Genomic DNA, 13359 nt, shown 5'->3' on the forward strand with positions numbered 1-13359 from the left:
ACTTTGACTGAAATAACCACTCGTTACAACCGAGGTATGCAGCAAAGCATTTGTGAAGCCACAACACGTACAACCTTGAGGCGGATGGGCTACAACAGCAGAAGACCCCACCGGGTACCACTCATCTCCACTACAAATAGGAAAAAGAGGCTACAATTTGCACAAGCTCACCAAAATTGGACAGTTGAAGACTGGAAAAATGTTGCCTGGTCTGATGAGTCTCGATTTCTGCTGAGACATTCAGATGGTAGAGTCAGAATTTGGCGTAAACAGAATGAGAACATGGATCCATCATGCCTTGTTACCACTGTGCAGGCTGGTGGTGGTGGTGTAATGGTGTGGGGGATGTTTTTTGGCACACTTTAGGCCCCTTAGTGCCAACTGGGCATCGTTTAAATGCCACGGCCTACCTGAGCATTGTTTCTGACCATGTCCATCCCTTTATGACCACCATGTACCCATCCTCTGATGGCTACTTCCAGCAGGATAATGCACCATGTCACAAAGGTCGAATCATTTCAAATTGGTTTCTTGAACATGACAATGAGTTCACTGTACTAAACTGGCCCCCACAGTCACCAGATCTCAACCCAATAGAGCATCTTTGGGATGTGGTGGAACGGGAGCTTCGTGCCCTGGATGTGCATCCCACAAATCTCCATCAACTGCAAGATGCTATCCTATCAATATGGGCCAACATTTCTAAAGAATACTTTCAGCACCTTGTTGAATCAATGCCACGTAGAATTAAGGCAGTTCTGAAGGCGAAAGGGGGTCAAACACAGTATTAGTATGGTGTTCCCAATAATCCTTTAGGTGAGTGTATACCCTAAACGCATATTCTGTTAAAGACCACACCACACCACTGGTTAGGACTAGTTTATTCAGTGTGATTTGTTTTGTCTTAGACTATAAACACGTTGTATGTTGTTATTTTGGTATTACATTAAGTCTGTCATTGTTAAGGTCACAGAAGCAGCTAGGATGCACAGGAACTAGTTGTAATTTACATGGATTTATAATAAATTTAGATAGGATAAATTATTACTGCAAATACAAACTATCGATAATGTTTTTGGTTATCCTATGCCTGTGCTGCCGTTTTGCTTGTTATTATATTGAATTATTAAATCGTATTTATTATAACTTTAATTAAAATGCATATTGTCTTAGCATAATTGTATTATGTCTGCACACATTTAAATTTTTTTAATCTTAACTCCAGATGTATTTTTTAGATTTGAGTCTCTGGAAGCAGACAGTGCATTGTCCCGTGGTAGGTACATCTTGCATTGCAGTGTTCCATTTTCTTTATTTGAAAGTTAACAATTGCCTGTACTTCCACAATTTAAATCCTTGCTTACACACAATGTTGCCACAACGTTGTACCAACGTAATTTACATTGTCACAACATTGTAGAACATTGTGTGTTAGCTGGGATGCTGACTAGCAGCTTCCATTATGCCTGTTTTCTGTAGAATGGCGCCGAATCACCTGCTCGTAAATTTGGCTACTACACATACTACACGTAAAAATACTACACGTGGGCCCCTTCAGATTCAGGCAATTCCCTTACACTTGTACACTTTAATGTAAATGATCTAGAAGTATTCAGTAATCTCTTACTCTTCTAAAAAGTATCGGTAATCAGAACTCATCTGACACGAGTAACTGTAACCGAAATACAGTTAAAATTCTGAAATCTGACTACGTAACGCTGCTACTTGTATTCCGTTACTCCCCAAATCTGATAGCCAGTTCTGTAGAATTAAACAGATTTGTAAACAACATTCTGCTTTTGATAATGTTTGATAATGTTTCTAAAATGAAATAAATATTTCAGGAATGGGGTTAAAATGACAGGTGTCTCAATGTAAAAAATAATCTAAGAAATTAAAATTAAATTAAAAATAATTTGGGTATTTGTGTTACCAAATACACTACATTTTCAGAACGAATCAAAATAATTTTGAATAAATATTGGTATATTCTTCAATCAGACAGCAACTTGACACACTTGTTCTTGTCAATTTGTTCAATCGGATTAACCTCCTCCTTTTGCACAATCATTACTAGCACCTATACCTGATGGTAACTGGGTCAATGACATGACGTGCATTTTTTGTGTCCGAAGCCATTATTTTCCTAAACATTTTTTAAATAAATACATTTAATATATAAAATGATTCTATGATATCTACTTTATATACTTTATGAACTTAATTTTATTTAAATATAATACATTTTTTTAGTTTTGGTGTTCCAGAGCTCCAAAATCTCAGGTGGTGCATCCGTCCAAACATATATGCAGAGAACAAATTTGTAGCAAAAAGGTGATTTTACTCAATTAAATTCTTAATCAAACTGTGTGGCATAATTGTAAGTTAAATTGTGTGTACATTATTAAAAGTTGTGAAACAGTGCTATGTTAAATGTATTCTTAAAAATAAAAAATAAACTTCTGTCCATCAAATACATTTCTCCAAATGTCAAATGGCCCAACCCATTAAAAAAAAGCATATTTACACCGATCAGCCATAACATTATGACCACTGACAGGTGAAGTGAATAACACTGATAATCTTGTTATCATGGCACCTGTCAGTGGGTGGGATATATTAGGCAGCAAGTGAACATTTTGTCCTCAAAGTTGATGTGGTCATGCGTAAAGATCTGAGCGACTTTGACAAGGGACAAATTGTGATGGCTAGACGACTGGGTCAGAGCATCTCCAAAACTGCAGCTCTTGTGGGGTGTTCAAAGTCTGCAGTGGTCAGTACCTATCAAAAGTGGTCCAAGGAAGGAAAAGCAGTGAACTGGCATCAGGGTCATGGGCAGCCAAGGCTCACTGATGCAAGTGAGGAGTGAAGGCTGGCTCGTGTGGTCCGATCCAACAGACGAGCTACTGTAGCTCAAATGAAAAAGTGAATGCTGGTTCTGATGGAAAGGTGTCAGAACACACAGTGCATCGCAGTTTGTTGCGTATGGGGCTGCGTAGCTGCAGACCAGTCAGGGTGCCCATGCTGACCCCTGTCCACTGTCGAAAGCAGCTACAATGGGCACGTGAGCATCAGAACTGGACCAAGGAGCAATGGAAGAAGGTGGCCTGGTCTGATGAATCACGAGTTCAAGGTGTTGAATTGGCCTCCAAATTCCCCAGATCTCAATCCAATCGAGCATCTGTGGGATGTGCTGGACAAACAAGTCCGATCCATGGAGGCCCCACCTCGCAACTTACAGGACTTAAAGGATCTGCTGCTAATGTCTTGGTGCCAGATACCACAGCACGCCTTCAGAGGTCTAGTGGAGTCCATGCCTCGACGGGTCAGGGCTGTTTTGGTGGCAAAAGGGGGACCTACACAATATTAGGCATAATGTTATGACTGATCGGTGTATGTAATTTCACTTTAAGAAAACTATGAACAGGACATGGCATCACAAAAGAATACCCCAAATGACCCCTATGCTGCAGTAAGAAGAAAAACTAAGGTTGCTCATGGAAGAGGTGTTGGTGAGACCAGTAGGGGGTACTCACCCTGTGGTCTGTGTGTATCCCAATGCACCAGTACAGTGATGGGGACAATGTGCTGTGAATAAGTGCCGTCCTTTGGAAGAGATGTAAAACCAAGGTCCTGACTCTCTGTGGCCTCCCCAGGGAATCCCAGGGAATTTCTTGTAAAGAGTAAGGGTATTACCCCGATGTCCTGGCCAAATTTCCTACTACAGCCCTAATCAATTCCCTGATGTAATTGGCATTAATCTCTCTGCCCAGTGTACTATGGCTGCCGTCACATCATCCAGGTGGGTGCTATACATTGGTGGTGGTGGAGGTGGGACCCCCTAACATGTAAAGTGCTTTGAGTGAGTGTAAGGATTATTTATTATTATCATTAAGTACTTTTTTAATATTTTATTTTGGCTTAATTTGATACTATTATATGCTGCTTTGTATACTGCAACAGTCATGTCTACTCAACAGTTTCCTTTTAACTGATCCCATGCATTAAAGTTATTTAATTATATAGTGATAAATTGAATTCACCTGCCATTATCTATATTGAATGGTCTTTGACTCACTACACCCTGAAGAAGGCTTTTTGGCCAAAACGTTGGTGTCCTTCTGTGTGGCTCTTGCTTTAAAAAATTAATCAATTTTATTTTGGAGTGCAAAATGAGTGTGTGGCTTTCTTTTTTATTTTGTTGATTTGGATGTTGTTCCGTTGACTTGCATCTCTGAAACTTTTGGGTGTGCGTCCTCTTTTACTTTTTTTTTTTTTACTTTTTAGTGAAACACTACAGTCCTATTGTGTGATGTTGGCCTGGGGATGCTCACCTCGTTTCTGTAGGATGTCCTGGATGTCAGTTTTGGTTGAGGGTTCTAGCAAGGTCTCAGTATCACCATCTCTGTCTACTTCCTCTGCTGGGGGAGACTGGCTCACTGACAGGATCTGGGTCTTGGGGCCCAAGTCAGGAATCTCAGGGCTCATAAATGCTGCAGGACCATCAATACCTGTGTGGGAGAGAGGACTCCATCTCTACTTTGTTGACAAATAGGGGAAATGCATTGGTTTGGTCAACCAATTTCTTGATATTTCTTTTTTAATATTCTGCATCAAATTATGTGACTAACCAAGTATGTCATATATTTTACACTGAAAATACATTTATAATAACAATTTACAACACATAAGGTGCTTTGCTTCTTTAGAAATATAATAAAATAATGCTGTATAGTGACAGACTTCGGGGATATCTTTTAACTCAGACAACAGCTCTTATTAAGTGTATTTGTGCACATTATGATTATTATTATTATCATAAAAGTCTGTAGGTCAGATGTACTTTCTTTTACTTATTAAGTTAATTATTTTTAAAGTTCAAAATTAGCATTTTTCAAGTGTTGAGTTCATATAGAACTAAAAGTGCTTATTATAGGATTGGTTAATTAAGTCTGTATATAAATTTGTAGCCTAAGGAAGCTCTAAGGAAGCAAACATCCTCAAAATAGTGGAGAATAGCACAGAGTAGATAATGTTTACAATGGCCTAATTAGGTTAAACAGATAATTGTAATGTTCCATAAATGTAGGTAATTAAGAGCTGAACTGAAACCAAAGATAGAAGACAAAGGTTGCCCCAAGGCCCAAGTATTAGAAACACACAATGAAGGCAATTTACAGAAAACATTGTACACAAAACTGAAATAAGAAGGTTAAAATACGACCTCTTTCTATGTCTCTCTGTTGCCACAGTATTTCAGAGTTAGATCTAACATTTAGAATAGACCAGTGGTTTATGTGGCTCAAGCCTTCTCTAGGGATCTAGCTCAAAAACTGGGGTCATTTCAGGTTTAGTTATTTGTTATTTTACATGTTTTGTGCCTCGAGTCAAAACTCAAGTATTAGATAGATCTCCTTTCACTCTCACTTTATATTATCCACCCTGCTTGTCTCTATCCTATCTTTGCAAATACATGTTGTCTATTTACATATTTAATAAACCTGTATCTTAAAACGAAACAGCCCCAAGGTTAATTCATGCAGATCAACCTCACCACTAATCTGAATTCGTATTAGTAAAGTATTGTGGTAACTTGCGTATCAACCCGGTCTCATTTTCAGATAACTTGACCGCTGTGCGTTATATGTGTGGGGGTCACTAGATAATAGGACTTTATTCAGCAATTATTATTTCTTCTGATATTTGATACCAGATAAAATGAAAACTCCAGTTTAAAGTACTAGGCCAATCGAAAGTACTTACTAATAAAACAATAACTGTAATGATAAATGAAAACAATTTGTCCATTGCACCATTTTGCCTGTATCTGATCAGATACTTTCATTTAATTTTCCTTTTATTTCATTAAATGATTTACAGGGGATACTTGGTCTGAGTAGGAATACAAAATCTCAGAAAATATTGACAGTTATGACATATACTGTCCACTGATCAAAACAAGACCATCCACGTTTTGGTAGAAGCAACACAACCGTAGAGAGCTCAAAATGTCAAGATGGAAAACTCTTAATAAACTTAATACACAACGATTTTACATAATTGGATCTGAACTTATCTGTGTTTGATAGAACATCAAATCATTTATAATGGATTAATCATTGGATTGTTTCAATTGTGAAAGCTGGTTCCCATTTTTAATGTTCCAGTATTGGTGAACCACTTCTCACTTTTTAATTTTGTAAATTTAATCTTTCAGCCCTTAATCCTTCACAAATTAAGTTTTCCACCCCTTAAGCATTATTAGTAGGGCCCTGTGTTTTATGTGACCTGCTTTCTTAGGCTACATTTCATACCTTCTGTTGCAAGATGGTCATAATAGTGTGCTTAATTTAACCACTTAATAATTATCAGAAAAAAATATATCTTTGACTCAAATATATCTTTGACTGTAAATTGCCACTTACAGGGATGAGAATGGTGGTTTGAAAAAAACTTGGAAAAGTAGGTGCTAATTTGCATATTTTATTGATGATGTCACATTAGCTACTAGTGTATAGATTTTTTTAACAGGTAATCCATATAAACAAGATAAAACATCCCCTTGTAATTTAAAATAATCTCAAACAGTAACCATGATTTTATTTATTTTTACAAGCACACAGTTTATGTATAGGTATTGATTTTACTTGCATGAAACATGTTAATTTTCCAGTAAAAGCACCTTACTCATAATAAATTCTATGCGTTAGTACAAAGCTGCGTACTAACCACGGGATCATCTCCAGTATGCTGCTTTCACTGCAATATCATCATATTTTCTCTGCACAAATTATAAATTTTGCTTGTATGGTTGTTTGGCGTAACATCTAATTTGTTACATACAGTGTACACCTTACACTACATATTGTAAAAACATTATATATTTTCACTGTACACACAAGCAGCCACAGAGGTGTGTGGATATGTTGCCATCTAACACTTGTTACTTAAATTCTGCAATTTAACCCATTACACAGTCCCATTGTTTTCAAAACGCCCGCGGGTTGAGATACATCTATTAATAACACTGGCATTAGGCTTTCAAATGATACCAAGATTGTTAAGAGCTGGCGTTGCTGTGAGGAGATATTGACTGTGCAAAGTAGGGAAACAATATAACAATGCTCAAACCCAATCAACTTTGGGTCAATTTTAACTCCTTCAGTTTGTATCAAATTTTCACCCAGTTTGTCTTAAACGTTATATTTTGACTAGTACTTTAAGGGAAAATTGTTTACATTTAAATTTTTTTAATGAAATCCAAAATATCATAATTAATAATTATGCTATTACTTATCTTGGAAAAAAGGGTGGTAGTATTGCAATATAGTGTGTCTAATCATTCTGTAGTTTGTATGCTTCATTTGAGTGGTGCTTCATGCTTGTGGCCCTTATAATGGAGAAATGGCCCTCTTGTGAGTATTTTGTGGTACAAAATTGTCCGCATAGGCTAGGTTTTTTCAAAATCACAGTATTCCTTAATTTTGTATGCTATTTGCACCAAACAACTTCCCATAGACTTTAATGGAGGAAAATATTTTTTGAGAAATAACTTGGTAGTATTGTAATATAGTTTGTCTAATCATGGGGCTTAGATTAAATCAAAACTTTGACCCACCCGCTAATAGAAAACTACACAACTGTACTCAGTTGCGGCTTCATTTTTAGTAAGATGCCACTTTCTTCTAATCATAAATGTAACCGCTACTATGGACAGATTTGTAATTTTCTATTAACGGGTGGGTCAAAGTTTTCATTTAATCTGGCCCATGCAGAATATTAGTACAGGTTGTCTAATTTCATTTGATAGGTGTCACATACCTGTACTCCTTATAATGTCCATATTAAGCACTTGCGCATCTAAGAAGCTCCAAGGGTATTTTCTGTGGAATTCTGCAGCAGTTTCTGCGGTTTCGTGTATGATGGCTGCTTAAACTTATATTATTATTATTATTATTATTATTATTATTATTATTATTATTATTATTATTATTATGTATTTATTGGCAGATGGCCTTATCCAGCGCGACTTACAAAACATAAAGAGCCCCTGCTGAAATCTGATTTGCCCCGAGTGCCCCTTCCCCCGTCACTCCAAACTTTTCGTAAAATTCATAGTCAGGTTCCCGTGTCCATATTCTGGACAATGGGGTACATTACTTTATTTTGCCAAAGTTGTAATTTTTATGTGTACACCGCCCTGCAAGAATCCAAGCGACAGAATTTAACACACCTGTGTTGCTTCTGTTGCGCTCTGTTCTTCGCTCAGCACATGCACTGCCAGACTGCACGGTAGTTCAAGACAATACAGTTTATGGTAAATCAATTGTTGAAATACTCTTGCTGTGCAGAATTTTATTTCTGCTACGACATTGACAATTTGATGAATGGTGATAGATAAGCTACAATAGGTTAGGGTTACCATACATCCTGTTTTTATCAGACTTTTCAGTCTTTTTCGGTCCTTTTCAGTCCTTTAATCTCCGTCTGTCCGGATTTTTAAAATATCTAAAAATGTCTGGGATTTGCCTTGATCGTGTTATCCCAACACTGAACTATGGTTCCAGGGTGCGTGTTTAACCCTTCCGCTTCCGCTATAGTTCGATCAGACATGAATGATGATGTGTAAGGTGACAGTGATAAGACTATTATGAATAGAAAATCAACAGGATGTCAGAGTTTTTCTTTGAAGAAACGGCGACAGCAGTGATATACGCTAGTCACACCCAAACCTTCTCAAATCACTAGTGTTGTTGTTGTAGTTGTTGTTTCTGTTTCTTCATTGTTTTATATTTGTACTATATTTCCTTGTTATAGTGTTAAAATGTATTTTCATATAATCACATTTTGTTTCTGAAAAGTAAATAAATACTTCTTTATATTCATTCATTTATTAACTAAATATATGCAAAATATATATTTTTAAATAATACTAGTATTCCTTAATTGAATCCTTAACTGAACTAATCATTTGCTAAATCAGAGTCTTTTCATTAAACAGTAGAAGTTTTAAATTAAGTATAGAATTGTATAAATAACTTATTAAAGAACCAACTCTTATTACCAAATTTAAAAAGACATATCTAAGCAGATTGTTACTTAAATTAAGGTTCAGTTATGCAATTGAGAGCTCGGTTGGAACAAAAACCAGCAGGGTAGGGGGTCCTACATCCCTGGTCTATTGTATTCATGGCAATAAGGTTTCACTGTTGTCTATTGTGTTAATGTCAATTTTAAAATAATTTAATCACTAGCAAATTGTAGTAAATATGGTGGTACATTTATGCTGGATTTTATTAATTGCCAAGCTTATCCTTGTAATTTGCTACAATCTTCAATACAGTTACAAATTCCAATTTACACAAGTGTATAGGAAATATACAGTAAACAATACAAGTCCTACATCCTAGAAAGTAAAAGCTAGTAATTTTAGGCATTGTTAAGAGCTAAGGGAAATGAGGCATAGGAAATCAAAATAAACAATACCAGTAATGTTAGGTCACTACTGTGCTTGAGTTATTGGGGAGTTTTCAATAACACCCCAATAGTTATATAAGTTATTTAATCAGTTACGTTAATCAGCATATGCAACTTCTCCCTGCATAGCAATGCATTTCCTGAAATACATGTTCATAATATTGCAAGAAAAATGGTTATGGCTTCTCCATGCAAACTCTGCCAATAAAAAGTTCATTACAGGCACACAATTTTCATCAACACATAGCACTTTTTGGCCATTTGAAGGACAGGTGTATCCATAGCTGCCATTTCTGATAAGGATCAAATGCATTGGAACATTTGATCAGGATCAGTGGTGTCGCGTCTACACTGCCAAGTCCAAACTTCAATATATGGATATATCTCTTTTAGAACACAGATCTATATCAAAAACCGTTGTTTTATCTCATTGTGAATTATTCTAACAAGTAAAACCAATGTAATTGTTCCGTAGCCGAAGCATTTTAAATAAATATAGAAAAATGTTTTGCAAACATAAAATAAATTACTTTTCGCAGCCGAAGCATTTTAAATTAAAATACAAGTAACAAGCCATTTAGTGTTAATTTTAACAATATTTTATTTGTAATAAGGGAAGGGTCTCTTATCTGCTCCACTGATGCATGTCTGCTGCCTGCCTTTAAAACGCCACCGCATTAGAACATCAGTCCAAATTTAATGATATGTATTGTATATATTAAATTAGTCTTTTAGAACAGAGCTATATCGAAAATTGTATTTATCTCGTTACGTATTACAAACAAACCCAATGCACTTTTTTTTTTTTTTTTTTTTTTTTTTTACAACCAAAGCATTTTAAATTAAAATATAATTTGTAGAATATAGTATGTTGTCTTATGGTTGCATGGCAACCGGTGCACCGGTAGTGCTAGAGAGAGGGCGGTGGAGGATTTCCGGGTACAGAGGCTGGAGGTGGTCGAGCGCACAGTGTGAAAATAAAAGGGACTTACTTGCTAACCCTGACTGGTTATTTCACACCAATCCAGAGATTCCACACAATTATACATTTCTGTTAACAAAATAACTAACCATTTACTGTTAATTTCAACAATATTTAATTTATAATATGGGCAGTACGGAAGTGTTCTCCTATTTGCGCCACTGATGTGAAGGCTGTTTGTCTGCCCTCCTTGCTTCTAAAAAAAACGCTGCTGCAGTGCATGCCGGAACATGAGCCGGTCGCGCATTTGATCCGATCGCCAAGCGTTTACAATGCCATTTCTGAGCAGGATCAAATGCTACCGATGCATTTGATCTGTATCAGAAATAGCAGTGTAAAAGCAACCTGTAAAAATATGTCCTTGGTGCAGGATTAAATAAATGTTTGCAAGCTGCGAACGCGAAAAGTCTACCCAGTGTGCAGTGCACTCGATATGTTGGCTTGAAAGTAAGGCAAGCATATATACATGTAACAATATTCCATAAATATCATCCAGACCCCTGCTAACACACAATGTTGCCACAACGTTATAGCAACATAATTTACGTTGCCACAATGTCGTGGCAACATTGTGTGTTAGCTGGGACGTCTCCATATGCTTTACTTATTCATGTAAATATTCATAGTAGCAATTATATTGTACGCTACAACCGCTTTGACAGCAGTGTAATTTGAAGCAGTGTTCATCTAGTCGCCTTCAGTCCTATAGTGAGAGAGATGTATGAAATATTGAAAACCTGATATGTCCGAACTTCGATTACAAAATGCGTACATCAGATACGCATTAGATACACATTATATACACATTCAATCTGAGGTGAGTACGTTACTGCACGGGTTCTACTATACAGATACACTGTAAGAAAGGAGACTTGGATTTCTAGGCAGTATCTGGATGTGGATGCTCATCTTGAGAACTGCTGTTACGCTGATATATTTTAACAAGAATATATATGCTAATATAAACAGATACTTTTGCCCTTCTCTTGGATATACCCGTCTGGAATAAGCTGTTTGCTCACTGGTGAGTGCATTTTCTCATTTTAAAACTGAAAGGAACACAGCCCACCTTTTCTGTTACGTGTAAAACTTGAAACTAATGCCAAATGTATTATGCAAAACATCCCCCTTATATAGGACATAGGCTGAATATACATAACGTTGTAGTGATGAATGAGGTTTAATATTTACTCAATAGTAGTAACTACTCACACGAAAGATCCGTTTAGAAGGAAACCATTTTTAAGACATTAAATTGTTTTCAGAACAACAAACAAAAGCAATAGCAGAATAAATGGCCAAGTGAATTAAACAAGTCAGTCGTGAACAAATACATAAAAAAAGCATAACCGAAACGAATCCTTACACATTGTAGAACAAAACATATAAAATGGCATTGCATATCATCATATTTTCTCTCTGTCCACAAACAATAAGCAACATTTCGTTTGTATGGATGTTGGGCGCAACATGTAATTTGTTACCCACACTGTACACCTGTATTGCGGTTACTGTAGCAATAAGCAGTTATTTCCACACAGAGTAAGGCTGTGAATAAACCCACAGAGCAGCGCCTGTGCAACCCTGTGCCAAACAGGTTTTCTTTACACTTTGCCATAACCGCGAGAGCCTTTAGACAACTTCAAAGTTGTCTAAAACTAGAGGAGCTGCGAGAGCATTTTCAAGATATTTTCTTGATTTAATTAAGCTAAAATGGGACCACTCCCACTGTATTGTATGAAACTGCGACTGAGTACACTTGTGTAGTTTTCTAGTAGCGGCTGTGTGAAATTCCCTCGCGTTGTGCAAGAAAAGAGGTGCGAGAAGGTTGTTTTGCGGCGCAAATGGTGTTAGATTTAATACCACTAAAGTTTAGCAGCGCGATATCCATTCGTAGACATGCCGCTAATGTGACTCGCAGCGTGACCATTTTTTATTTAATCCTGCTCTTAGCTTGGGAAGCTGGATCAGTAGTTCCTGTATTTGAAGAGTTCAGTAGTCGTGTTCTTATATGGAACTGGAGACTCAAGACTACAATCAACAAAGATGAACACTGAAGTTCTCCATGTTTATTAAGTTCACCATGCACACCTATATCTCTCTCTTACCATCAAGAATAACGTCACTGGTGATGCTAAGGCGAGACTCCACCAGTGGGGCCTGCTCTTCACTACGGCGAGGTTTAGAGCGCCGGGGCTTGGCTTCGGGGTTGGGCTGCACCATCAGAGGTTCCTGCCGCTTCCTCCTCTGCTTTTGCTCCAGTAGAGCCCGCTGAAAACAATAGGAAAACACAGGAATGAAGGTCTCATGTATGTCACAGCAACCATATTTTCCCTTACTCTTTGCTCTATACAGCTACAACAGAAAATGTGTAGCTGATCTGGAAAGGTTTTGAACAAATGTGACTAGAATAACCCTTGGACTGAAACTTAAAACATAAATGATTGAAAATAGAAGGCATCACTTCAAATTAAATGGCAGAAGATAGACATATGCTCATATGGCAAGACAATTTCTAACTCACACTTATGAAACATATTTTTCCACATGTTTGAACTGTAAAAAAATGGATTTTGGTATAACTGTGTCTGAAGGAAAGAACCGCTAATGTAAATAATGGTGACTCATGAGAGCATGAGTAATTTAAATGATTTGTTCATCAGAGGAATACAATCAGCTGCTTTAAAAATGGCATTGTTATAAAGCACTCCAATCTAGCCCTATGTGTCTTTATGACTGAAATAAGGAAGAACACAGAAATTTGCTGATATTTGCCACAAAGTACACTACACAAGGGTCAAAAGGGTCAAAGGGTCAAAAGCCCCTAGGACAATACACACACTGGGTTGGCAAGAGTATGAAGAGTTTCCAATGGCGGACGTGCCCCGGACGCTTAAACG

General features: G+C 37.0%; 1 protein-coding gene across 3 annotated transcripts in view; it reads right to left on the minus strand.

Moving 5' to 3' along the window:
* tulp3 (TUB like protein 3) overlaps positions 1-13359 on the minus strand; it is a 153697-nt gene that overhangs the window by 26395 nt on the left and 113943 nt on the right. For all 3 annotated transcript variants that reach the window (XM_066724630.1, XM_066724629.1, XM_066724631.1), the window contains exons 4-5: positions 12568-12730; positions 4335-4511 (exon numbers count right to left, since the gene is read on the minus strand). In XM_066724630.1, coding sequence (XP_066580727.1) covers positions 4335-4511; positions 12568-12730 — 340 coding nt within the window. The remainder of the gene's footprint in view (positions 1-4334; positions 4512-12567; positions 12731-13359) is intronic.

Source organism: Amia ocellicauda, chromosome 15 (assembly GCF_036373705.1).
Source record: "Amia ocellicauda isolate fAmiCal2 chromosome 15, fAmiCal2.hap1, whole genome shotgun sequence".
In the NCBI taxonomy this organism is placed as follows: Eukaryota; Metazoa; Chordata; class Actinopteri; order Amiiformes; family Amiidae; genus Amia; species Amia ocellicauda.